Here is a 27,761-nt window from a genome sequence, read left to right on the forward strand (position 1 = left end):
ATTTTTAAGTATTGCGATAGGCATGGATGGGTCTCTTCTTTTCACTGACAGTCGCAACTCAACAATAATCTATTTGGTATTTGCAGTGCGCACTACCCAAATTGCGGGCCTTTCTGACTCTAGGCTATGCGATTTTATTTAAGAAGCTAGTGAATCGTTTGCGGCCTAGTCATGCTTTCTGGTGTAGTAGCCTCTTTAGAAGGATTTGATTTATTTCTGTATAGACAGCTAATTAGGCTAGGCCTATGGTCACTTTGGAAGTTTTAATTCAATTTATTTTAGGGAAAGCTTATCTTCCCCTAGCCTTATGGACATGCCCCTATGCCTTTTAGAATGTGGCAAAAACACAACCAGTCATTGTGTTTCATCTGTCAAACAATCACTTAACAAAGGCCTTCCTGTAGACTACGCGCACATTCATCCACTCACAAAATCATTTCAGCATCCAAACCAACAATGCACCAGCAATTTGATGAATGGAAAGACAGTTACAAAGCACCTACGTGTATTGTAATAACATTCTGTGATTGTCATTGGGCCTACACTTGTAGCCTGAATTGATGCATCCACTGTAATCCACACTCGCCTCGGTCTTGGCCACTCATCTCCACCTTCCCAAAATGTAACTGTTCTCCTCAAACCACAATGCATTTCGGAGCGTATACCACCCGGTTTCCAGTCAATTCACTCATTTGACCGTAAGGTTAAATAATGGTGTAATAGCCTATATTTTTTTTGGGCATGTTGTATGCTCACGTTTTACTGGTACGACCTACCCCCACTATTTATTTTGCCGTACGGACCATTACCGCCTTACTTTCACCCCTGACTCAAAACCACATGTAACTCTCAGCAAGGGCCTCTCTCACTACCATTAGTACATGATGCCATGCTGTAGGAAATCTTGGCATCCACTCGGCCTGATGCCCCTTAACCCCCCCACCTTCCATATCCCTTTGAGTTACAGTAGCAGACTGTAAGATTGAGGTCCTGAACAGTCGTAGGCTGCCGACTCAGTCTGATAAAGTGTCTCTTATGTTATCCCTGGTCTTACAGGCCTCGGCATTCCACCCCCCACTCCAGGCCTGTGGTATGAGAGCCAACGGCTGGCGCTGCTGACAGGCAAGGCTGTTTTTAGCAGGCCGCAGAAGGTCAGTGCCACTGGGGGAAATTGTGAGGGCTATAGATACCAGAAGTGCCCACCCCCCCTCTAATTCTCCGTCTCTACTTCCATGGACCCACTGCAGGGGTCTGGAGACCGGGTTGGGATTTAGAGCCTGGGGTTCCCTGTAACTCAGCTTATTTTAGCTGCCCATTGGTGTCATCAGTGAGTTAATGTCTCCAGTAGCCTATTATGTTCTTATTCTCATGGTATTTTATTGATGTCACTGAGAGGTGATCTGGACTGTTAACCTTTTGCATGAGCAGTCAGGCATTCCCAGGGCAGACTCTAGGACTGCTGCGTTCAATATGGGGTGTCAGATTATTTTCGCGCTTGTTAGCAGAAACTACCGTAAAACGTATATTTTAAACGTTGAGTCTGAAATGGTTGCCTGTCCCTTTTTGTGTGCAACAGCACACATTTCAGTAAATAAACGGCTGTGTCAAATAGATGCCGGGTCTGAATGAATTATTTATGAAGTTACCATGAATTACCCTGAATTATTTACGAGGTTTCATGTTTGATTTGTTACATTAAATCATTCAGTAATTAATCAAAAAAATTATGTAAATCACAAGTTATCACCAGTAAGCTGCCAACAGCTGAGAACTGCTAGCTAATTGTCAAGCACAAAAACGGTGTGAGTACAGACCCCTAGATCGGGAGATTGCCCTCTAGTGGCAAAAGTTAGAACTGACAAATGCGCAGTTAATGAAGAGGAGAATAATTATTCTGTCAAGGAATTATTTGATTTTTATTTTATAGAGTCATACTAAGACAAAATAAATGTGACACAGTGTATAAATGAAGGAAAGTAAGAAATGTATTAAAATTTTGAAAGTGAATGATGAAATGAAACAATTAACTATTCAAATGAGCAAAAGTTGCTTTAAGGAAATAGATGTCTGGCTCAAATAGAAGCCTGTCTCTAATAAGCACCTGTTGTGTTCAAGGATTTAAGCAAATAAACGCCCGGGCTATTAATTGAAGTTTCTAACCCATAGGGTTTCTTCAAGTATGTAGCTTTTGAAATTACATATAAACACTTCCTCTGTGTAAATTCGGTGTAGACCCTATTTTCCACTGAACGAAGACCATTCTAGCAAGAGACCTTCTGGATGTTGGTAGTTAGACACCTAAATAAATTCTACTGGAAACGGTAGGTGCGTTTTTAAAAAGAGCTTCCCAAACCTGTTGTTAATGTATGTAAAAGTATTGGGTGTACTGTTGAAACTTCAGAATGATCTTGTGAAAAAGCATTTTGAATGTAAAAAGGGATTCCATGAAGAGATTCCATCTTGTCTGAAACAGGCCAGCGAGGCTGTGATACAAGTGTTGGGCCTCCTTTCAGTCTACAGTATAAATTACTCTTGGCTGGCAGTCACGCTTTCTTTAGTTGGCTACTGTATTTCTGACTTTCTGCTGCAGCTCCTCTAATTCTGACTTTCTCTTTCTCTCTCCCTCCCTTCGACTTTTTCTTTCTTTCACCCTCTCTCGCTCTTCCTCTCGCTCCCTCTTTTTCTTTATCACAGGCTCTCTCTCTCTCTGTGATCCACTTTTCCCTGTGGTTTTTGCCTGGCCTGTAGAACGGGCCCTTTTGTGTGGTGTGAGTGCACAGGAGATTTGAGCTGGCATATCAGCCAGCCATTCACCCAGACATCAATAGACCCGAGTCAGGGTGGAGGGTTAATATAGGTTTTGTGAGCCAGTTGGTAATCCACTCCTCACCCTCAATGCCCTGTTGTTTTTCCTGATGCCCCTCCATTTCCTGCTATTTGCTTTGTGGGTCCAGTGAAAAACAAATGTTTCAATGAACTTGGATTTTGTAGCTAGACTGGGCTTATTTAGTCAGCAGGGGGAAATGCTACTCATGATTGATGGAGAGAGTGTCTTATTGTAGTCCACAATGAAGTAAATAAAACAAATCGGAGCAATACGTGTTGCATGTTTTACTCCACTGACTCCAGTAGCAATGTAATCACTGTGTTGCTATCTCATTTCCTGTGTGCCATTATTAGGGGGGGGCTCAACCCCCATCAAAGTTGCCCATCCCGGCTCTATGCCAATTGTAATAGTGTTGACTTGACGAAATCCCTTAGGGTCCACAGTCAAAATGCATGTGGCGTCTAATGTCTCCTCATTGTTTCACCCTAGCTAAAGTTGTTTTGACAAATAGAGAATAATGAGTTTGAAAGCGGTCATGGCAGAAATAGGTTTGGAACAGCTGAGGCTTGTGAATGTTACCAGGCCACCTCAGGTGAACCTCCAGCCAGGGAGAGCGCCTAATCTACAGCTAAGGTCTGAGGCGAGAGGTCAAAGGTGGCCCTGGGCCCTTCCTGTGAAGCAAGGTGGCTGATCTGAGTCATCAACCACGCAGCTGGCCCCAGTGGCAGTGGCATCATCGTCACGGCAACCTTTGCTTATACTGTATGTCAAGACACTCTACAACAGCCCCGTCTGCCAATTAGAGCTGGCATTTGTGGAGGAAGGGCCATTGCCAATGCCAGGCCCCGCCAGCCAGAGAGAACATGGGGGGGAGGGAGAGAGAGACTCAGTGCAGCTGTCTTTTACAGAAGAGCTGGCCAACACAGGCCACACCCTCGACCCCTCGAGCACAAAATATCAACACTTCAATTTTATTTATGTTTGATATAAAGTACTTTGTTACTTTGCCTTACTCCAATTTGGTTTATTTCTGACTTTCTTGATTTTAACTCTCCATGTAAGTCATTGAGAACAAATGTTAGCCCGTGTTTTCCTGATTAATGGCCAGTGCCTACCTAATCTAACCTCAGTCTCAAGGGGTACCCACAGAAAGTTCATGAGTGGTGCTGGTAGAACTTGAGTAGTCTCATTAACAGTGTGGGCGAAGAGCCCAGCTATAGGACCCAGCCAGGCCCCGTCTCCAGTGGGAGATCTTACACCCATCCAATGACTCAGACAGCCCGGGTCACAATGGACCAAAATAAGTGGCAGGGAGGGTGTCAGTTTGCTTTGATCCTGCCCATCTCTCCCTCACGCTCTCTCTCTCTCTCCCTCGCGCTCTCTCTCTCCCTCGCGCTCTCTCTCTCTCTCTCCCTCGCGCTCTCTCTCTCCCTCACGCTCTCTCTCTCTCTCCCTCGCGCTCTCCCTCGCGCTCTCTCTCTCCCTCGCGCTCTCTCTCTCTCTCCCTCGCGCTCTCTCTCTCTCTCCCTCGCGCTCTCTCTCTCTCTCCCTCGCTCTCTCCCTCTCTCCCTCGCGCTCTCTCTCTCCCTCGCGCTCTCTCTCTCCCCGCGCTCTCTCTCTCTCCCCTCGCTCTCTCTCTCTCTCCTCGCTCTCTCCCTCTCTCTCTCTCTCTCCCTCGCTCTCTCTCTCTCTCTACCTCGCGCTCTCTCTCCCTCGCGCTCTCTCTCTCTCTCTCTCGCGCTCTCTCTCTCTCTCCCTCGCGCTCTCTCTCTCTCTCCCTCGCGCTCTCTCTCTCTCCCTCGCGCTCTCTCTCTCTCCCTCGCCTCTCTCTCTCTCTCCCTCGCGCTCTCTCTCTCTCTCCCTCGCGCTCTCTCTCTCTCTCCCTCGCGCTCTCTCTCCCTCGCTCTCTCTCTCCCCTCTCTCTCTCTCTCCCCCTCTCTCTCTCTCTCTCTCTCCCTCGCTCTCTCTCTCTCTCTCCCTCGCTCTCTCTCTCTCTCTCCCTCGCGCTCTCTCTCTCTCTCCCTCGCGCTCTCTCTCTCTCTCTCTCTCCGCTCTCTCTCTCTCTCTCTCCTCTCGCTCTCTCTCTCTCCCTCGCGCTCTCTCTCTCTCTCTCCCCTCGCTCTCTCTCTCTCTCTCTCCCCTCGCGCTCTCTCTCTCTCTCTCTCCTCGCGCTCTCTCTCTCTCTCCCTCTCGCTCTCTCTCTCTCTCTCCCCTCGCGCTCTCTCTCTCTCCTCGCTCTCTCTCTCTCTCTCTCCCTCGCTCTCTCTCTCTCTCCCTCGCGCTCTCTCTCTCTCTCCCCTCGCGCTCTCTCTCTCTCTCCCTCGCGCTCGCTCTCTCTCTCCCTCGCGCGCTCTCTCTCTCTCCCTCGCGCTCTCTCTCTCTCTCCCTCGCGCTCTCTCTCTCTCTCCCTCGCTCTCTCTCCCTCGCGCTCTCTCTCTCTCTCCCTCGCTCTCTCTCTCTCTCCCTCGCGCTCTCTCTCTCTCTCCCTCGCGCTCTCTCTCTCTCTCCCTCGCGCTCTCTCTCTCTCTCCCTCGCGCTCTCTCTCTCTCTCTCCTCGCTCTCTCTCTCTCTCTCCTCGCGCTCTCTCTCTCTCTCTCCCTCGCGCTCTCTCTCTCTCTCTCCCTCGCTCTCTCTCTCTCTCTCTCCCTCGCGCTCTCTCTCTCTCTCTCTCCCTCGCGCTCTCTCTCTCTCTCTCCCTCTCGCTCTCTCTCTCTCTCTCCTCCCCTCGCTCTCTCTCTCTCCCTCGCGCTCTCTCTCTCTCTCTCTCTCTCTCTCTCTCCTTCGCGCTCGCTCTCTCTCTCTCCCTCGCGCTCGCTCTCTCTCTCCCTCGCTCTCTCTCTCTCTCCCTCGCTCTCTCTCTCTCTCCCTCGCGCTCGCTCTCTCTCTCCCTCGCGCTCGCTCTCTCTCTCCCTCGCGCTCTCTCTCTCTCTCTCTCCCTCGCGCTCTCTCTCTCTCTCCCTCGCGCTCTCTCTCTCTCTCCCTCGCTTTCTGTGTGTGTGTGTCTGAGAGACCCTGCTGCCACAATGCACCACAGTTGTGGGATTTATTCCCTCAGACTAATGTCCGCACAGGCACTGAATACTGTTTGATTTATCACAAAACATTTTGAGGGGTTTGATCAGAAAAACACTTTGAAAGGAAACTATTGTAGTTGCACTAAAACACTGAGGCGTTTTAGTCTCTGTTTCTAATTATTCTTTTAATCATGGCCTTTTATATAGCAAAGGGTAAATTAAATTAATAAGCCCCTGACCATCATCCTGGATCCTGTCATTAATGATGACTGCTATCATTATTTCCCCCTCAATATTAATGTGACAAGCCACATGGACACAATGTCTAGGAGCTCCAGTCATGCACTATGAATAGCCCAGGAAAAACTCTTAAACACACTGTGTTATAAACCACCCTGATTCAGCAGTGGTGTTTGGCAGTAGAATAGAAAGTCAGTTTTACTAAATGGATTTTGATTTTGCGAGTCAATTAATGTGACATGAATGGCTATTGGAAGCCTTTGAAGGGGCCTTTAGAATGTTGTATCAGTGACACATCTGTCCAACATACTGTACACCAGGAATGTCATTATTACTTCCGTTCGCACACAGAAGATTGTCATCGGTTCCTGTCTCAATGGTCAGTTTCCTTTGCGATACTCAGGACTCCCCGCTAAATACAGAAGCAGGGCCATAAATCGGAAGCTGATAGGCAACCTGGTGCAAGATGCCAGACACCATCAACCACTGAAAGGAGTTGATATTATGTAACACTGCTGTCTGGGCCATACACAGACCACTAACCTCCTTTTATCTTCATAGTGGCAGAGAAGCAGTGGATTAGGAGGGAGGGAGGGAGGGAGAGGAAACGAGGGGGGGACAGGGGAGGGAACAGGGAGGAGGCGAGAGGGAACAGGGAGGAGGAGAGAGGGAACAGGGAGGGAGGAGAGGGGGGAGAGGGGGAACAGGGAGGGGAGAGAGGGAACAGGGAGGAGGAGAGAGGGAACAGGGAGGAGGAGAGAGGGAACAGGGAGGAGGAGAGAGGGAACAGGGAGGAGGAGAGAGGGAACAGGGAGGAGGAGAGAGGGAACAGGGAGGGAACAGGGAGGGGGAGAGAGGCAGGGAACAGGGAGGAGGAGAGAGGGAACAGGGAGGGAACAGGGAGGGGGAGAGAGGCAGGGAACAGGGAGGAGGAGAGGGGAACAGGGAGGAGGAGAGAGGGAACAGGGAGGAGGAGAGAGGGAACAGGGAGGAGGAGAGAGGGAACAGGGAGGGGGAGAGAGGGAACAGGGAGGGGGAGAGAGGAACAGGGAGGGGAGAGAGGGAACAGGGAGGGGAGAGAGAGGGAACAGGGAGGGGAGAGAGGGAACAGGGAGGAGGAGAGAGGGAACAGGGAGGAGGAGAGAGGGAACAGGGAGGAGGAGAGAGGGAACAGGGAGGAGGAGAGAGGGAACAGGGAGGAGGAGAGAGGGGAACAGGGAGAAGGAGAGAGGGAACAGGGAGGAGGAGAGAGGGAACAGGGAGGAGGAGAGAGGGAACAGGGAGGAGGAGAGAGGGAACAGGGAGGAGGAGAGAGGGGAACAGGGAGGGGGAGAGAGGCAGGGAACAGGGGGAAGAGATGTGAGATACATGGGGAAGCAGATTTGGCCGATAACATCACTGTAGACAATTTCAAATCCAGAAAATCTTTTTCAATAAAATAGTTTGTTGCAGTTCCATTTCAATGTGACATTGAATGCATTTCTTTCATGCACAAAGCTGAGAAGCGGATTAAGTATGATATTTCACTCTTTTTAAGTATAGAAGAAGGATTTGCTAGAGAAAGTTTAAACAAAAGGAAAACGTTTTGTAAAAAGCAACAAAGTTAGTAAGCTTAAACATTTTCTTATCAAGAGGGATTATTTCCTTAAAAGAGAAGCAACTTGCAATATCAAATCTTAAACTTTGGCAAAAGCGACAGAAGTTTTGTTGTTCATTTCTTGGTTGCTGCATTGCCCCGAGCTGCCTAATCTCTTGTCCAGCACTGGTTGGTTCCAGTACCTTGTTGGTGTGTTTTAAATGAATTAGCTCTTAACATTGGTCTCAGCAGCTAGTGACCGGCTGTCTGGCACGCTCCTCATGGTAACGGAGCTCCCGGGGGGGGTATTTGAATTTGAAGTGCGCCATATTACTGAATCGGGCTGAAAGGCACAAAACCAAAAAAAAACTGTTACAGGATCATGGTGAAAGTGGCTGTTACAGGATCATGGTGAAAGTGGCTGTTACAGGATCATGGTGAAAGTGGCTGTTACAGGATCATGGTGAAAGTGGCTGTTACAGGATCATGGTGAAAGTGGCTGTTACAGGATCATGGTGAAAGTGGCTGTTACAGGATCATGGTGAAAGTGGCTGTTACAGGATCATGGTCGATGTAACCAGGAGCCGCCTCGCAGCCTGCCGGCTCGCGATTGGTCTGTGTCAGCACGTGGTCCTGTGTGACGACAAATGTAGTAGTCGGAAATGGATCACTGTTTAATTAAATATTTCGATTTTGTAGCGAACTTTGAAATAATTCACAGTGGGGATCGAACTTGATCATAATAAACACATTTTAGAGGCCAAAACGGCCATCTTTCCACACCGCTAGGTTGCTACGCAGTAGCCGACCAGCAGAGCTTGTGACTTCACACTCCAGATCGGACGCTGGTGGCCTGGTTATTTCCCAAAACGCACAGCTGAAAAGCCCACCTGCATTTAACTGATTTAGTGGAGAAATGTCAACAACACACTCACAGGTTTGCAACAATGCATGATTACTCAATTTTACTTCTTAAGGTGATCGTTATAAAATAACTTAAAAAATAAAGCCAAAGCAAAATTTTTTTACTGGTTTTGATATTCCATCTCTGTCAGAACAGTTCTTTGTCAATGACCTGACTGAGTTGAACAGGCAATCTACAGTTTGAGAAATAACAAACAGCTTGAGGGATGGGGTTAGAGAAATGTAACCTCTCTCAAATTCATAGACAAAGCTATGGATGCAAGGACTGACGATCGAAAATGATATTTTTAGCCATGCTTTGACGCTACACAACGTTTCTTTGTAACAATCACAAAAAAACAAGCTTATATGTTGGGTTCTGATGGGGGTACGGCAGTTGTACTGAGCTCATGTATCTAAGTCATTTATTTAGGAATCAATGGCTATACACTGAGTATATGAAACACTAGGAGCATCGTTCTAATATTTAGTCGCAACCCCCCATTTTGCCCTCAGAACAGCCTCAGTTTGTCGGGGCACAGACTACATTGTGTTGAAAGCGTTCCACAGGGATGCTGGCCCGTGTTGACGCCAATGTTTCCCACATTTGTATCAAGTTGGCTGGCTGGGTCCTTTGGGTGGTGGACCATTCTTGATACACACGGGAAAGTGTTGAGCGTGAAAAACCTGGCACCTACTACCATACCCCGTTCAAAGGCACTTAAATCTTGCCCATTCACCCTCTGAATGGCACACATACGCAATCCATGTCTCAATTGTCTCGAAGGCTTAAAAATCCTTCTTTAACCTGTCTCCTCCCCTTCATCCACACTGATTGAAGGTGGATTTAACATGTGACATCAATAAGGGATCATAGCTTTCACCTGGTCAGTCTATGTCATGGAAAGAGCAGAGTGTTCTTAATGTTTTGTACACTCAGTGTATATCATTCATTTAACAGTCCATAAATGGTTGTACATGTAGCAATCACAGATGCTAAACCGTTTAATGCTAAAGTTTGCTTAGCTTTTGAAATCTTCAGTGTCTCGCACTTCTCTGTGAAGTCAGTTCCCATTCATCTCATTCTAATTATCACTTAGGCCTAAATTAATGAAGTGTGTCTCTGTCTACAGCCGACTCACTCTCTTCACTTATGGTGCGTGTTAACTGAAGATGATGTGGGCGATGATACTACGGAAAGCCATTCATTTTCAGTGGAGGAGAAGCGAAGTGGGCAGGGGACTGTTGGGTGTAGTGTATTTCAGGTTTCGAAAGGGTTCTGAAGTTTGAAATTTCAAAGTGGAAATTACAGACTTGATTTTCCCTTACAAAAAATGTATCGACCCCATTAATTCTAATCCACATTATAATTAGCATTTCCTGTTGCTGCAGGATAAAAGAAATTCTGTAGCAAACTGGCTCAAATTAAGATCCTACGTATGTACCTAGCACCAGATCTTCCATTATATTGACAAGATAGTCGAGTGATCGCTCTAACAATGGAAATGCATGTCCTCAAAGATGGAAGGAAGTGAGTAGGAGGCGAGATCAGGTGGGACCGGTATAGCCAATGAGAGGGCAGATACAGATGTAGGATCTTAATTGGATCACTTTTTTGTTGCTGAGAATTTTCCGGCTCACTAGGAAATGCAAATTGTGGTGTATTAAAAGTAAAAAGGCTTCTAAAGTTCGTAATTTCCACATTAAAATGTCAGACTTGATGTGCCCTAAGGAACATTTAGATCAATCCCTACAAAAATGTATATTAATTATTTATAATTCACATTTTATGTTGCTGCAGGAATATTTTCCTGCTGTGAGAAGCAGGGTCAAATTAAGATCCTATATCTTCGCCCCTTCTCTTCTAGCACCCACATAAGGGTGAAGCTAGTGTGGCTTTCCGAATTATCGCGGATTGTGAAAATCCCCCATTAGGGTACTATGATTAAAGTGCATGCGGACCCTATTGTTGAGATGTCATTACGTGGCGTATGCTATTGTACCCGTAGACTTAGTCATTGTGCTAATGCTAGTTAGCATTGGCTCGTGAAACTACCTTCAATGTCCTTCATACTGCATGTCGATATTGAAAAATGGTATCCCTAAATTCATTTTCCTAGCCACCGTGCTTCTACATCTGCATTGCTTGCTGATTGGGGTTTTAGGCTGGGTTTCTGTATAGTACTTTGACATCGGCTGATGTAAAAAGGGCTTAATAAATACATTTGATTAATTTGACTCTGGGCAAGTAGTAAAGTACCAGAATCTCACAGACTCCCTTTATTAACAGTAATAATGAATAAGCCACCCTGACTTTCAATATCCTCTCAGGGGATTTAATGTAGTCAGTTCGATTTTCTTTATTTTATGAACTCTCTCTCTTTCTCTTTCCTCTCTTCCTGAATCGCAGAAATGATTGAGGAAAGATGAAAATTGAGTAAATAAGAAATGCCATGCAGTTTGAACAGGAAGCAACGTATTACTATATACTACTCTTGGGAGTAAAAGACCAGGGTAAAAGACTGTGCTGAGCTAAGGGTTTTTAGCATGGGGGATATTTTGGGCGACGGAGACATGAATCGCTTCACGCATATTGGTGACTACTGATGAACGGATCATCCACTTTCAGTCTTTCACACCTATAACATACTGTGCTACAATTGAGAAAATGACAGAATGTTCCTGGTGGTAGGTTATATATTTTCTCATGTTTCATGAGCTGAAATAAAAGATCACAGAAATGTTCCAAACGCACAAAAAGCTTATTTCTCACCCTGTTAGGGAGCATTTGTCCTTTGCCAAGATATGCCACACCTGTCAGGTGGTTGGATTATCAAGAAGCTGATTAAACACTCTACAAATGTGCAGTTTTGCCACACATCACAATGCCACAGATGTCTCAAGTTTTGAGAGAGAATTTAATGTTTGTTTAATCTACCATAAGCCGCCTCCAGCGTCGTTTTAGAGAATTTGGCAGTGCGTCCATTATAACCGCAGACCACGTGTAACCACGCTAGCCCAGGACCTCCACATCTGGCTTCTTCACCTGCAGGATTGTCTGAGACCAGCCCCCCGGACAGCTGATGAAAATGTGGTTTTGCACAGCTGAATAATTTCTGCACAAGCTCATGGGCAGGCATAAGCTACGGACAACAAACACAATTGCATTTTATCAATGCATTTTTTTGAATCCACAGAGATACCATGACGAAATCCTGAGACCCATTGTCGTGCCATTCTTCTGCCGCCATCACCTCATGTTTCAGCATGATAATGCACAGCCCCATGTCGCAAGGATCTGTCTACAATTCCTGGAATCTGAAAAAGTCCCAGTTCTTCCATGGCCTGCATACTCACCAGACATGTCACCCATTAAGCGTGTTTGGGATGCTCTGGGTCAACGTGTACAACAGCATGTTCCAGTTCCCGCTAATATCCAGCAACTTCGCACAGTCATTGAAGAGGAGTGAGACAACATTCCACATTCAACAGCCTGATCAACTCTATGTGAAGGAGATGTGTCGTGCTGCATGAGTCAAGTGGTGGTCACACCAGATACTGACTGGTTTTCTGATCCACGCCCCTACCTTTTTTAAGGTATCTGTGACCAACAGATGTGTATCTGCATTCCCAATCATGTGAAATCCATAGATTAGGACCTAATGAATTTATTTCATTTGACTGATTTTCTTGTATGACCTGTACAATCTTTGAAATTGTTGCAGATTGCGTTTATTTTTGTTCTGTGTAAATTGTTGCCAGTAACACAGTTAGTCATTAACCCTCTAGATAACATGTAAACAGCCAAACCAGCTCTGCTAGGGCGAGTAAAATGTTCAGAGTGAGGTGTTCTCTCATTTGCGTCTGGAAGTAGCTAGCCAACTTTAGCCAGTTAGCTTGGGTGCTTGACTGCCGTCGTGAAGTCAGAACGCTCAGATCAACCCTACTCCTCGTCAGTGTGCGCTCTGAATGCTCCAAGAGCGAAATGCTCTTAATTAACAAACGGGCAATCTGACAACGCTCTGAGCGCACTTTGACACACTGGGGGCAATTTACAAACGCACCCTATGATTTGATGTTGACCATTGAGTGTCCATTGTTGAAGGGAATTATGATTGTTGACCTGTGTGTGTGTGTGTGTGTGTGTGCTGACCATCCACAGATCACCCCTGGGAGCAAGGCACAGCAGGGCAACCTGGTCCAGGGTGACATCATCGTGGCCATCGACGGCGTCAGCACTGAGGGCATGACCCACCTGGAGGCCCAGAACAAGATCAAGTGTGCCAGCTTTAACCTGGCCCTGACCATGCAGAAGTACGTACCACGCACAAGCACACACACTCTCATGCACACGCGTGCGCACACACACAGAATAAAGATTCTCTGTGCCCCTCTCCACCTTTCTGTGAGGGCCAACTCTTTAATAGTGGTCTAATTGAAGATTTAGACAGATTAGGTGTCCTTTTTTAGAAAGGAACAAGGGACAGTGACGGAGTGGGCTGCCTCTTATCCCTGTCTGGATGGACAGACCTGGAGCCGATTTTAGAGGTAGAGATGTGGCTTCACTGTCATCTGAGGACTGAGGAGCGAGGGAATGGATGGAGGGAGGGAACATAAATGATGATATTTTCACACCTGTCCTGGCTAAAACTAGAGAACCAAAGATAGCTTTCGTATACTTTTATCACAGGACAAGCATAAATACGATGTCACTTTTCTTGCTCTGTTGACACTGTATTTTGTCCATACAAATAACCAGAAGTGCACTCAGTGAATGTTTATCAATGTTACTATATGAAAAGCTAATCGGGGGAACAATATTATAAGCAAGCAGCATATGTCTCTGGACCATGCTTGAATTTATTAGTTTGGAATAAATGCTTATGTACAGACTCATATCTCATGACCAAACCTAAAGGCAAGACAAACCACAAACCCTAATCTGTCTGCAAATTCTGTGTGTTTACTCTGTCACACACAAACAGGAAAGTTAGAGCAGTTGACAGCTCTCGTCGTCCTTCACATTGGCTCATGTCGTATTCTCATTCATTTGAATCTGCTTTGCTGCAAGGCATGACTCCTGCTGAATCATCCCCAGCCATTGATCTACAGCAAACACAGGGGATGCCTTCAATTACTCACACACGCACGCCTTCACACACAATCTCGACTCCCAAGGTTTCAGAGACTAGATAAAGTGATCATGGGGAAAAAAGCATCTCAATAGTTCTTGTGTGATATGAACACTTCCTATATCAAACCTTTAGCAAATGATTAAATACAGCTTGGAAAATTCCAGAAAATGATGTCATGGATTTAGAAGCTTCTGATAGGCTAATTGACATCATTTGAGACAATTGAAGGTGTACCTGTGGATGTATTTCAAGGCCTACCTTCAAACTCAGTGCCTCTTTGCTTGACATCTTGGGAAAATCAAAAGAAATCAGCCAAGACCTCAGAAAAAAGAATTGTAGACCTCCACAGGTCTGGTTCATTCTTGGGAGCAATTTCCAAACGCCTGAAGGTACCACGTTCATCTGTACAAACAATAGTATGCAAGTATAAACACCATGGAGCCGTCATACCGCTCAGGAAGGAGACGCGTTCTGTCTCCTAGAGATGAATGTACTTTTGGTGCAAAAAGTGCAAATCAATCCCAGAACAACCAGCAAAGGACCTTGTGAAGATTCTGGAGGAAACGGGTACAAAATGATCTATATCCACAGTAAAACGAGTCCTATATCGACATAACCTGAAAGGCCTCTCAGCATGGAAGAAACCACTGCTCCAAAACCACCACAAAAAAGCCAGACTACGGTTTGCAACTGCACATGGGGACAAAGATCATACTTTTTGGAGAAATATCCTCTGTTTCTGTTTAAACAAAAATAGAACTGTTTGGCCATAATAACCATTGTTATCTTTGGAGGAAAAAGGGGGAGGCTTGCAAGCCGAAGAACCTCATCCCAACCGTGAAGCACGGGGGTGGCAGCATCATGTTGTGGGGTTGCTTTGCTGCAGGAGGGACTGGTGCACTTCACAAAATAGATGGCATCATGAGGGAAGGACAATTATGTGCATATATTGAAGCAACATCTCAAGACATCAGTCAGGAAGTTAAAGGTTGGTCACAAATGGGTCTTCCAAATGGACAATGACCCCAAGCATACTTCCAAAGTTGTGGCAAAATGGCTTAAGGACAACAAAGTCAAGGTATTGGAGTGGCCATCACAAAGACCTGACCTCAATCCTATAGAAAACTTGTGGGCAGAACTGAAAAAGCGTGTGCGAGCAAGGACCTACAAACCTGACTCCGTTACACCAGCTCTGTCAGGAGGAATGGGCCAAAATTCACCCAACCTATTGTGGGAAGCTTGTGGAAGGCTACCTGACACGTTTGACCCAAGTTAAACAATTTAAAGGCAATGCTACCAAATACTAATTGAGTGTATGTAAACTTCTGACCCACCGGGAATGTGATGAAAGAAATAAAAGCTGAAATAAATCATTACCTCTACTATTATTCTGTCATTTCACATTCTTAAAATAAAGTGGTGATCCTAACTGAAGGCAGGGAATTTATGCTAGGATTAAATGTCAGGAATTGTGAAAAACTGAGTTTAAATGTATTTGGCTAAGGTGTATGTAAACTTCCGACTTCAACTGTGTATATATATTTTTTCTTTTATTTAGTCAGGGGAAACCCATTTGAGACCAGAATACAAGTGTAGAGAATTATCACCCAAACAAAGATTTAAAAAAATGTACATTACAATCTCTTCATTCAATCAAAACAGCTGCAGCTCTCATTCAACACATCTAATACTAGTCTTAAACTGCCCTGGGAGTATCAGGGAAACAAGATGCAATGAGTTCCGCAGGTTATTCCAAGAATGGGGTCATTAAAACTGAAAGCGGATTTACCTAGATTGGTAAAGACTATTGGAACCTTGAGAGTTAACCATCCCTGTGAACTGGTTTGGTGTCTCATATTTCCTATTTCAACAGTGAAGTGAGGTAGGTCGGAGGCTTTTTCAGAGAACTTTGTAAACAAAACGGGAGGTGATCAACGGGACTTTAGTGAGACCAGCCGACTTTTCTGATACAGGAGGCAGTGATGAGAATTAAACCTGTCACCTATGATAAAGCTACGTGTGCTATGGTAGACTGCATCCAAACGTTTCAGTGCTGTCTGCTGCTGTTTGATAAATGGTGTCACCATAGTTGATTATACAATCTGCCTCCTGCTGTTTAGAGAGAGTCCAGATCTATTTCTAAAAAAAAAAGAAGCCCACTTTAAATCTTAGCTTTTTAACTAGCTCTTCTCTTTAAAAGTTAGATGTTTATCAATCCAAACACCCAGATATTTATAGGCAGGATCCCGCTCGATAAGAGAACCATCCAATGAGTAAATATTTGTCCATCTGAGACATTTTTGAATGAATTAGAGAACAACATCTAAGTTTTGCCCGCATTAAAGTACCCGTTTTCTGTAATGTAACAAAATCCGATTGCAGCTCTAACATAGCTTGGTCAACAGTCGGTACAATGGCATAGATAACCGTATTGTCTACATACAGATGACTATTACAGGATTTAATACATAGAACAATATTATTGATATAAATAGTAAAGAGAACACGTCTCAAAACCGACCCCTGCCGAACACCTTTGGTAATATTGAGGAAATTAGACTTGACACAGTCATTGTGTCCTCCGGATCCAAGCCAATTTCAAACAGTCTGAATGAGTAGGGAATGGTCAATGGCGTCGGAGGCCATTGAAAGGTCTATAAATAAGGCAGCACAATGATTTTTATGATCGAGACAATTTGACACAATCTAAAACAAGCATAGTGGTTGATAAAACCAAACTTGTTCCCATTTTAGAATAGAGTGAGTTCTTAGCTGGGAGTTGGTCAAGGATTCTATTATCTTGACTAGGCAAGATAACTTGGAGATTGGGCTGTTGTTACCTAAAGTAACCTAAAGTCAGTCAGTGCCGCTTTCCAGATCTCAGGGATAACATCAGTAGAAATGATCAAGTAAGAAATCCAGGTCAAAGATTCGACAATGAGTGGGGCAGAGAGCTGTAGTAAGAAGGGGTCAAGTGAATCAGCCCCTGTGGATTTTCTTTTTACATTGATCTTTAAATACATCCTAGACAAAAAAAAATTGGTTGAAATGAAAATAACCAAGATTGTGTAACTGGAAGTACATCATTCTCTACAATCTGTTTTGAGTTACATAAACTCCCTGTAGAGAAATGTTAGGAATTCTCAGAAACTATTCTTTAAAAAAAGAATTAGGCTAACTGAGGCAAAATGGTTATTAAAATCACCACACATGTCTATTATGGGACCAGAGGCTGTCATAACCTGCAGTGGCAATGAGGGGGTGGAGTTTTGTTTCAACGATTTGACCATTTTCCAGAAGTTAGATGGATTAACCACCACTCTCAGAAGTATGTGGATTTTGCTTTACAAACCAGAGATGGACATTTGTTTCTCTAAGGTCTGAAGGATTGCCAATCAGACATATAATCAGTCAGTCTAACTTAGCCCGGGCTAATATTTATTTCCCATCATTTCTCAGACAATGCGGGTGTGAACCGAGGATTAGCTCTGTCCTTTACCCTACTTTTTTTATACAGAGCATGCTTATCTGCAATAGCATTAAACAGAGAAGGAAAACAATTAAGGGCCTGATCTGAGTCAGAGACAGATGGCGCAGACTCCAAATCAGACAAGAATAACCTAGGCTACTCAGAGATTTGCGTGTGCACCACCGACCAGGTACCTGCAGATGGCGCTGCAGCGGTCTTATGTACTTCTGAACATTTCTGCTGTTTTGTGTACTTTTCTTTAAGCTGATCCTAACTTTGTTTTGTGCATAACGTGTACATTATAACAAGTCAGAGACACATCAGAATTCGGCATAGACTTGAACCAAGATTCGGTAATAATCCGAAATATGTCCACTTTGGTTTGAGAAGCCAGAGTTACAATAAAAATCATTTTCGAAATCGAACTTCTTGCACTTACATGAGTCAGCCAGGCTGCAGCTGTGGGATTTCAGATCAGACGGAATCTCTAAAACAACCATGCAATGTTAAGTAGATACAGTAGGACTGTACCTACTTAAGATTTCCCAGAACTGTACCATTAGCCTATGCCTCTAACGGGAACGAGAGTTAAAACAAGAGTGAATGAGGGTTACCTGTTGTGGGCCAGGACTGAAATCCCATCACTTTTTTAGTAGATTTGCAATGTTAGAACTCAGCATGTTTACTGATCCGAGTCTCTTTGTTACCTGTTTGTACCGCATTGCATCACTCAGGTCAGTGGCGAAAGCATGTCAGGTCTCACTTCTTAGTCCCTACTGACTTTCTACCTCTCTATTTTGGGAGATTTATTTGTGTGTTTGTTCACCTCAGATCCCAGTCATTGCCTGTCAGTTTATGTTCCATTCTGACACTCGGGGTAGCCACAAAAACAAATGGCCTGCACTATGCTTCGTATGTGAAATTTGACTTCAAATGGCATATGCAGTGGACAGGAAAAGGAAAAACTAGTGAGTCATTTAAGGGTCACACTCCCAGACGTCTGTGTACTGTGGCTGGTGTCAGAATCAGGCTGCTCTCAGCAGCAGTTTTTGACACGTTCCTAATATTGAGTTGCACACCCCCCGCCCTCAGAACAGTCTCAGCTGACCCTCCCCCACCACCACCACCCCATCACAACCACCCCAACCTCCCTCCCCTCATCTCCTGTGTGGTTCCACATGCTGTTTTTCATCAGCCGTCTGATTGTTGTAAAACGGGGAGTGTAGGCTGGATCGATGACGTGCCTGTCCTCCCACTGAGTGATTGATACGAGAGGAGGCCCTCCTGCCGTGCCTTTGCAGAGCATGTCATTGTCTCTATCACCTCTCCTCTTCCTTTCTTCTCTGTTTTCCCAAGAAACACATTTACTCTTAATTTGTTTTTCTTTTGCTGAACCCCCCGCACCCCCCCATTACAGAGACCATGTTTTAAAAAATGGGTTGAAAACGACACTCACCAGAAAACAGGGAAGAAGACTGCTGGGATAAGAGGGTGTAGTGGATGGAGTTGGATATGACCTCTGCTTGTATAATGTGTGGAGATGTGAGAGTAGTGTAACATCTGCGTGCTGTACCCGTTGGGTGTGTGAGCATTGAAGGTGGAGTGGGACCAGAGGACTTACCGAGGGTGGAGAGTGCACCAGAGGAGGGGGTCCACAGCGGAGCGGAGGCAACCAGAGGCGAGCAGTGGGAGGCGAGTTACAAGTGGATCGGGAATTCAATGAGGCCTTTGGGAAGAAGGGCTTACATTTTATGCACTTAAACGTCCGAAGCCTACTACCGAAGATCGATGAGATACGCCTGTTGGGTTGCAAATCAGAGATGGGTGTCTTATGTTGTACTGAGACATGGTTGGATTCATCTGTTTGTGACTCAGAAATTGAGATGGGTAATTACTCTGTTGTCAGGAATGATCGGAATCGGAACGGTGGGGGAATATGTGCGTTTGTAAGATCCGACATTGCTTTTAACCTCAGATCAGATTTAAGCGCTGATCTGGAGATTGCCTGGCTTGATATCTGCCTTCCCAAAACCAAGCCGATTTTGTTGGGGGTGTGTTATAGGCCGCCCAAGCAGAATGCATTCTATGAAGGTCTTGAAATTGTGTTGTCAAACTGTAATGATTCACTGTTGAAGGAAATCATTTTGTTAGGGGATTTCAATACTGATGTCTGCAAAAAGAAAAGCCCAACCCACAATGTATTTATGCACTTTTGTAGATGACTTGCTCTGACCCAAATGATAAAAGATTCGCAGAGTGGAGTAATAGTCTATGGAATCAGTGGTCATTTTATTCCATTTTGCACAAGGATGGACTCAAAAAAATGCTGTGTAGAAAAGTTTAGGGAGGAAGTGGGTAAAATTGACTGGTCACCTGTGCTAGATAGTGTTGGGGTAGACAGTGCCGGAGAAGCCTTTAAATGTACATTCCTTGATGTGGTGAATGTGATGGATCCCATTAGACAGGTCAGGGTAAAGCAGAGATCTAGCCCTTGGTTTAATCATGAGATTCTAGAATCTATCCAAGCAAGGAATAAGGCCTTTAAGAACTCTCAAGAGCAGCATGTTTTTGTCCTATATAAACGTCACAGAAATGAAGCACAGAGCAGGATGGATGAAGCTAAGAGGGGTTACTTTGCCGAGAAAATAATTGAAAACAAAAATTACCCTAAAAAGCTTTGGAAATCATTTAAGAAACTAGGCTGTAGTAGTACTACCAAAAACAATCAAACAGTATTGGACTGAACATCAAAAGGGAGAGGGTATATGAAAAAGCAGAGGTTGCCAATGAATTCAACTCTTTAAAAAAATATATATATATATTTTTTTTTACTTCTGTTGCCAGCAAGCTGGTTAGCAAGCTGCCCACCAGTTCTGGTCTGTATGGAAGCAACCAAGTCAAGAAGTATTATGTAGAGTTAGGGGTTCAGCCAAACTCTTTTTCTTTTACAAAGGTAGCAACGGACCAAAATAGTCAGAATGCTGGCAGAGCTTAAATGCTCTAAAGCCACAGGCCTGGGTAATATTCCTGCAAGGTTTCTAATAGATTCTGCTGAGCAAATTGTCCCTTGTATTACCCATATTGTTAATCTCTCTCTTGAACAAGGCATCTTTCCCAGGGACATGAAACAAGCTAAAGTTATACCTCTGTATAAGAAGGGAATAAAGTCTGACCCTGGGAATTATAGGCCTGTATATATCCTCTGTGTAACATCAAAGATCCTGGAGAGAATTGTACATGAGCAAATGTATGAATATGTTAACAAGCAGGGTCTGTATGATTTTCAGTCGGGTTTTAGAAAAACATACTCCACTGATTCATATCTACTTTACTTGACTGACTTCATCAGGAAAGAGATTGATGAGGGATATCTGTGTGGAATGGTACTGCTTGACCTACAGAAGGCCTTTGATACAGTTAACCACTGTCTCATAATCTCCAAACTGGAGGCACTTGGGTTAAGCACTATCCCTCTAGGCTGGGTAAAGTCTTATTTATCAGGAAGGGAGCAAGTAGGAGAGGTAAATGGTTCACTGTCTCAGGCTAAACCAATGAGTTGTGGCGTTCCGCAGGGGAGCGTGCTTGGGCCTCTGCTGTTTTTATTGTATATTAATGATATGAAAGATGCTTGTTCTTGCAATCTTTTTCTTTATGCGCATGACTCTACACTTCTGGTGTCTCACAAAAGTAAAACTACGTCTGAAATCAGAGTGGAGTTAGGGGGGGAGGTGCTGACTACTAAAACCTCTGTTAGCTACCTGGGATGTATCCTTGATGGAAGCTTGGGAGGTGTGAGCATGGCCAATATGGTGATAGGGAAGGTTAATGCCAGAACTAAGTTTTTGGCTAGAAAGTCCAAGCTGCTTGTTAAGGACTCCATGAAAGTGCTAGCTACTGCCCTTATTCAATGCCATTTTGACTATGCTAGTACTTCCTGGTTTGGTGGCTTATCTAAACTTATGAAGGGGAAGCTCAAGATCGCCCAGAATAAGTTGATCAGGGTAGTATTGAAGGTGAGTCCACGTACTCACATAGGCAGGAGCTGCTTTCAGGAACTAAACTGGCTGCCTGTTGAGGCTAGGGTGTCCCAGATTAGACTAGGTTTGGTTTACAGGAGTATTTATGGTCCTGCGCCCAGATATCGAAGTGATTACTTTCCTCGTGTTAGGGATGCACATAATCACAGCACCAGATCAGGTGTTGCTGATGTGTGTTTAAACAGGTTCAGGAGTAATGCTTGGAAAGGTACTTTCTTGTATACTGGAGCCTCAGAATGGAATGAGTTGCCTCTGCCTATAAAAGCAACGTCCTCTCTGGGCAGCTTTAAAAATAAAGTAAAAATATGTTTGATGTCTTCTGTGCATATATGACTAACCCCTATGATGTAACTGGAATGATGAGATAGATGTTCTTCTTCTCTGTTTTTGTGTTATTATTTCACTGCTGTACTGTGTTCGATCTTGTCTAGCCATCTTGTCTCAAGAGGACCACAATGGAAATAAGTCCCAGACTTTATTGTGTGTTATCCTCGACAATTTTGTTAATGGACATGTATGGCTTTTAAGTTTTATGTGTGCTTGTTTTTTTTTAAATGGTCGAATTAATAAACTAAACTAAAAACCAGTGGCGGCGGAGACTAAGAGAAGAGCGAAAAGAGTGCGAAGGGGTCTGGAGCCATGCAGTCATGAAGCATCTATAAAAGTGTCACTAAGTGTCAGAGGAACCAGTAAAAATCCATGAATGTTCGAAAGAAGTATTTTGCATTGTTTCTATTCTCAAAGCATTTTTTCAATGGGTTTTTTCACCAATCATACACTTTTCACACAAGATTTACAGTATGTTGTGTGTAAAGATTTTTTAAATATATTTTTTAAGTTGTGCAATGTTTATATGACCACCTTTCAAACAGTCCCATTTTTACTACTTTCTTGCCAGGATAAGCATGAGCCTCACGTGCTCATGCTGGCACAATTGCCAAACAAAGAAAGTGATATTTCACAGGTAAGAAAATATATACAGATTGTATACAAGTCAAAAGCTAGGACACACCTACTCATTCCAGAGTTTTGTTATTTTTACTATTTTCTACATTGTAGAATAATAGGGAAGACATCAAAACTATGCAATAACACATATGGCATTATGTCGTAACCAAAAAAGTGTAAAAACAAATCAAAATATATTTTATATTTGAGATTCTTCAAAGTAGCCAACCTTAGCCTTGATGGCAGCTTTGCACACTCTTGGCATTCTCTCAACCAGCTTCATGAGGTAGTCACCTGGAATGGAAAAACATGAACAAAGCCTTCAAAAACACCCAAATGCGTCCTTTTAGAAACTGCAAGGCTCTCAGTATAGTGATGCAGGCCTTTAGATGTTGTACACATGAAAAAGTCATTCCGAACTTTATCCGCAACGTTATATTCCATTTTGTTGAGACTCAAGCAATACCTCTTCCTCCATTCTTATACATGTAACTGCCAAAATAAAATAAATAATTGAGGAAATGACGGATACAAAGTATATTGAAAGCATGGGGTGCTTCCACACAGGAAGTTCCAGACACTTGTAGAATCTATGCCAAGGCACATTGAAGCTGATATGGCGGCTCGTGGTGTCCCAGCGCCCTATTTTATGTTGATGTTTCTTTTATTTTGAGTTATATGTAGCAGCAGGCTACAGCGAAATGGAACAGCTGGATAGGGAAAAGAGCTTGAGTTGCGCAAAAGGGAATAAAACATTGCAGATGGAGTTCAGAATGACACAATTTCATGTGTACAACATCTAAAGACCTGCATCACTATACTGAGAACTTTGCAGTTTCTAAAATAATGTATTTAGGTGTTTTTGGAGTCCTTGTTAATATATTTTCATGGCCCCATACGACACAAAGGGATTTGTGAAACATGTGAAATCACCATGTCTGGACCCTTCTATAACATTTAACATTTCCATTTAAAATAAGGAGATTTACTTGTAAAAAATGGTACTTCTCCTTTAACACTTTTTTCAAATATGTGGAGAATAACACTATTTCACTACCATGTGGGCTCCTGAGTGGCACAGGGGCACTCCATCACAGCGTCACTACAGACCCTGGTTCGATTCCATGCTGTTTCACAACCGGCCGTGATTGGGAGTCCCATGCGGTGGCGCACAATTGGCGCATGTCGTTAGGGTTTGGCCGGGGTAGGCCGTGATTGTAAATAAGAATTTGTTCTCAACTGACTTGCCTCGTTAAATAAAGGTTAAAAATCTGAACTGTAATTCCTCATGCTAATGTGAGATTTTCACATGAGTTTTTGCACATTCAATTTTCATGTTAACTTTTTAACATGTGGAAACTGCCAATTTTACATGTGCAACTGTAATTCACATGTGAGGTGAAAACAACATGTTTTGTTAATCACATTTGAAAAGGTGGTGTTAACATGTGAACTCTACATTTTATACATCTGAAAATATGGTTTCACAGGTCACAGGAGAAACGTTCAAATTTGACATGTTTTGTGTTGTTGTAAGGGCACCATTGATGAGTGGGTGTACGGGTGGGCCGATATGGCTCGCCGTCTATTTTAATAAATACATTTTATTTGTCACCTGCGCCAATTACAACAGGTGTAGACTTACTGTAACCGTGAAATGCTTGCTTAGGAGCTCTTCCCAATGATGCAGAGTAAAAAATGGAATACATAAAAACACGACAAATAAAATACACAAGAATTGAGCTATATACAGGGAGTACCACATCAATGTGCAGGGGTATGAGGTATTTCAGGTACCTATGTACATGAAGGCAGTGTAAAGTGGCTAGGCATCACGTAGAGAATAATACAAGTCAAATAAAGAGCAGAGTAGCAGCAGCATATGATGAGTATAAAAGTGTGTGCGTGTTTGTGTTGTCGTTATGCCTGTAGTGTGTGAATGTGGCAGGGTTTTGTGGGAGAGAGTCAGTGTGTGTGTGTGTGTGTGTGTGTGGTGTGTAAAATGTATTGGGACTGTGGCACATTTTTTGTTGTTTTGTCTCTGTTCTCCAGCACTTTGGATTTGAAATGAGACACATTTATTGTGAATAAGAATAGAATGTTTCTAAATAAGGATGCGTAAGAAAGTTACAGACCCAGAAATATCATACCCCCAAGACATGCTTTTTTGGGGTATGATCTTTGTGTCGAACTTTCTCACTCATCATTATTCACGATTCATGTAGGATTATCTGTAATCATGGTTTCAACATTCTATTCTTATTTACAATAAAGTGACTCCAAAATGACACAATACATTATTTACCATTCTTTTATATTGGGCACAAATGAATCTGAAACACAAGCTAAACAAACAGAAAATGCATGAAACACGTTTGTAGAGTCACACGCTTGATGTAATCATTGCATTCTAGGAATATGAGACCAAATACTCAACTTTTGACTATTTTAATACACATATAAGCGAATTTGACCCAATACTTTTGGTCTCCTAAAATGGAGGGACAATGTCCAGTTGTTTCTAAACGGTTCACTCAATATGGTTGAAAATACCCTCAAATTTAAGCTGAGAGTCCGCACTTCATAGTCATTGTATCATTTCAAAGTGCTTTAGTACAGAGCCAAAACAACATAAATTGTGTCAATGTCCCAATACTTTGGAGCTCACTATATAGTGTTCAGTGTGCACACTGTAGAGTCAGTGCATGATGGGGTCTGTGCAGATAGTCTGGGTAATCATTAATGAACTATTTAGCAGTCTTATGGCTTGAGGGTAGAAGCTGTCTCTGAGCCTGTTGTTCTGAGAGCCGATGCAGCAGAGTGAACAGTCTATGGCTTGGTTGACTGGAGGCTTTGGCAATTCTTTGGGCCTTCCTCTGACACTGCCTGATATAGAGGTCCTGGATGGAAGGGATCTCGACCCCAGTGATGTACTGGGTTCTCCGCACCACCCTCTGTAGTGTTTTGCGGTTGAAGGTGGTGCATTTTCCATACTAAGCGCTGGAGCTGTAGTGGTGCAGCTAAATAACTTTTTGAGGATCCCAGGGTCCCGTGACAAATCTTTTGAAGAGGCACTGTTGTGCCCTCTTCATGACTGTGCGGGTGTGTGTGGAACATGTTAAGTCCTTAGTGATGTGGACGCCAAGGAACTTGAAGCTCTCGACCATCTCCACTACAGCCCCATCGATGTAGATGGGGGGCGTGCCATCCCATTTTCTCCTGGAGTCCATGATCAACTCCTTGGTCTAACTGATGTTGAGAGGTAGTTGTCATGGCACCACATTTCTAAGTTTCTGATCTCTTCCTTGTAAGCTGTCTCATCGCAGTCGGTGATCAGGCCTACCACTGTTGTGTCGTCAGCAAACTTGATTAGGGTGTTGGAGTTGTGCGAGGCCTCGCAGTCGTGGGTGAATGGAGTACAGGAGGGGACTAAGCACCCACCATTAAGGGCCCCAATGTTGAGGGTCAGCATGTCGGAGGGGTTGTTGCCTACCCTCACCACCTGGGGCCGCCGCGTCAGGATGTCGGGGCTGTATGCGAATTGGAGTGGGTCCAGGGTGTCTGGGAGGATGGTGTTGATGTGTGTCATGACCCGCCTTTCAAAGCACTTAATTACAGATGTGAGTGCTACAGGGCGATAGTAATTTAGGCAGGTTAACTTGGGAGTTCTTGGGAACAGTGACAATGGTGGTCAGCTTGAAACTCGTTGAGATTACAGACTGGGTCAAGGAGAGATTGAACATGTCCGTGAAGACACTTGCCAGCTGGGGTGCGCATGCTTTGAGAACGCGCCCTGATGTTTTCTCTGGCCCGGCATCCTTGTAAGTGTTAAAAAAAACAGCTGCATATATAAGCATACATCTTGAGCCTGGTTTTATTAAGAAACTAAAAATTGTTTTCTGCATCTCCAACAAAAATCTGGGTAAATCATTTGAAAGGAATGTGAGTCTTAGTTCACTCTGGCTATTTACTCCATTTTCAGAGCACTCTCGCCTGAGTGTGGCAGAGCGCAGAATAACTGATGAATTTATGAACTCTCAAACACCCTTTGAATATGGCCGTGAAGTGTTCTCTCATTGTGCCTAGAAGTAGCTAGCAAGCTATCCAACATTAGCCAGTTAGCTTGGGTGCTTGAATGCTGTTGTGAGGTCAGCACGCTCGGATCAACCCTACTCCTCAGCCAGAGCATCCAGTGTGCGCTCTGCACGCGCAGAGAGCAAAACGCTCTGAATTTACGAAAGGACAGTCTGACAAAGCTCTGAATTTACGAATCCCCGAGCGCACTCGGGCACTCCAGAATGAATTTATGAACACACCCTTATTCAGTATATTTAGTTATTGCTTGCATTTCTAAAGCCTACCAACCTTGACAGCAGGCATGCCAGTTAGACAAGCAAGCTATTCTAACTTATTTAATAGCCTGAAATGGATTCTTGGCAGCTAGTTATTTGTATTTATTTGGGATCTCCATCTTCCTGGGGTCCAAACACATTAAGACACTTACATTACACATGAAACAAAAGATAAAACAGTACATCATATAACATTATTACACCACTACATATCAACAATACAACATGTATAATACCACCATACAACAATATTACAATGTGTGTGTGTGTAGAGTGTGTGTGCTAGCGTTTGTGTGTATCTCTTCACAGTCCCGCTGTTCCATAAGGTGTATTTCTATCTGTGTTTTAAATCTGATTTTACTTCTTCATCAGTTACCTGATGTGGAATAGAGTTCCATGTAGCCGTGGCTCTATGTAGTACTGTGCACCTCCCATAGTCTGTTCTGGACTGTGACGAGACCACTGGTGGCATGTCTTGTGGACTATGCATGGGTATCCGAGCTATGTGCCAGTAGTTTAAACAGACAGCTCGGTTCATTCAGCTTGTCAACACTTCTTACAAAGACAAGTAGTGATCAAGTCAATCTCTCCTCCAATTTGAGCCCTGAGAGATTGACATGCATATCATTAATGTTAGCTCTCTATGTACATTTAAGGGCCAGCCGTGGTGCACTGTTCTGACTGAATTATCATTTTCCTGAGTCCCTCTTTGTGGCACCTGACCACACGACTGAACAGTAATCTAGGTGCAACAAAACTAGGGCCAGTAGGACCTTCCTTGTTGATAGTGTTGTTAAGAAGGCAGAGCAGCGCTTTATTATGGACAGACTTCTCCCCATCTTAGCTACTGTTGTATCAAGATGTTTTGACCATAACAGTTTGCAATCCACGGTTACTCCAAGCAGTTTAGTCACCTCAACTTGATAAATTTCCACATTATTCATTACAATATTTAGTTGATTTAGTAAATTATTTGTCACCAAATACAATGCTTTTAATTTTTTAAATATTAAGGTCTAATTTATACCTTGCCACCCATTCTGAAACTAACTGCAGCTCTTTTTTAAATTGTTGCAGTCATTTCAGTTGCTGTAGTAGCTGATGTGTATATTGTTGAGTCAACCGCATACATAGACACTCTGGCTTTACTTAAAGCCAGTGGCATGTCGTTAGTAAAGATTGAAAAAGGGAAGGGGCCTAGACAGCTGCCCTGGGGAATTCTTGATTCTACTTGGAGTATGTTGGAGAGGCTTCCATTAA

The 27,761-nt window shown here is 43.8% G+C and overlaps 1 protein-coding gene across 14 annotated transcripts in view; it reads left to right on the forward strand.

Moving 5' to 3' along the window:
- LOC115113876 (LIM domain-binding protein 3-like) overlaps positions 1-27,761 on the forward strand; it is a 90,647-nt gene that overhangs the window by 23,100 nt on the left and 39,786 nt on the right. For all 14 annotated transcript variants that reach the window (XM_065012839.1, XM_065012841.1, XM_065012840.1 and 11 more), the window contains one exon: positions 12,723-12,874. In XM_065012839.1, the coding sequence (XP_064868911.1) occupies positions 12,723-12,874 (152 nt within the window). The remainder of the gene's footprint in view (positions 1-12,722; positions 12,875-27,761) is intronic.

This window comes from Oncorhynchus nerka, linkage group LG28, assembly GCF_034236695.1.
Source record: "Oncorhynchus nerka isolate Pitt River linkage group LG28, Oner_Uvic_2.0, whole genome shotgun sequence".
NCBI classification, from domain to species: domain Eukaryota; kingdom Metazoa; phylum Chordata; class Actinopteri; order Salmoniformes; family Salmonidae; genus Oncorhynchus; species Oncorhynchus nerka.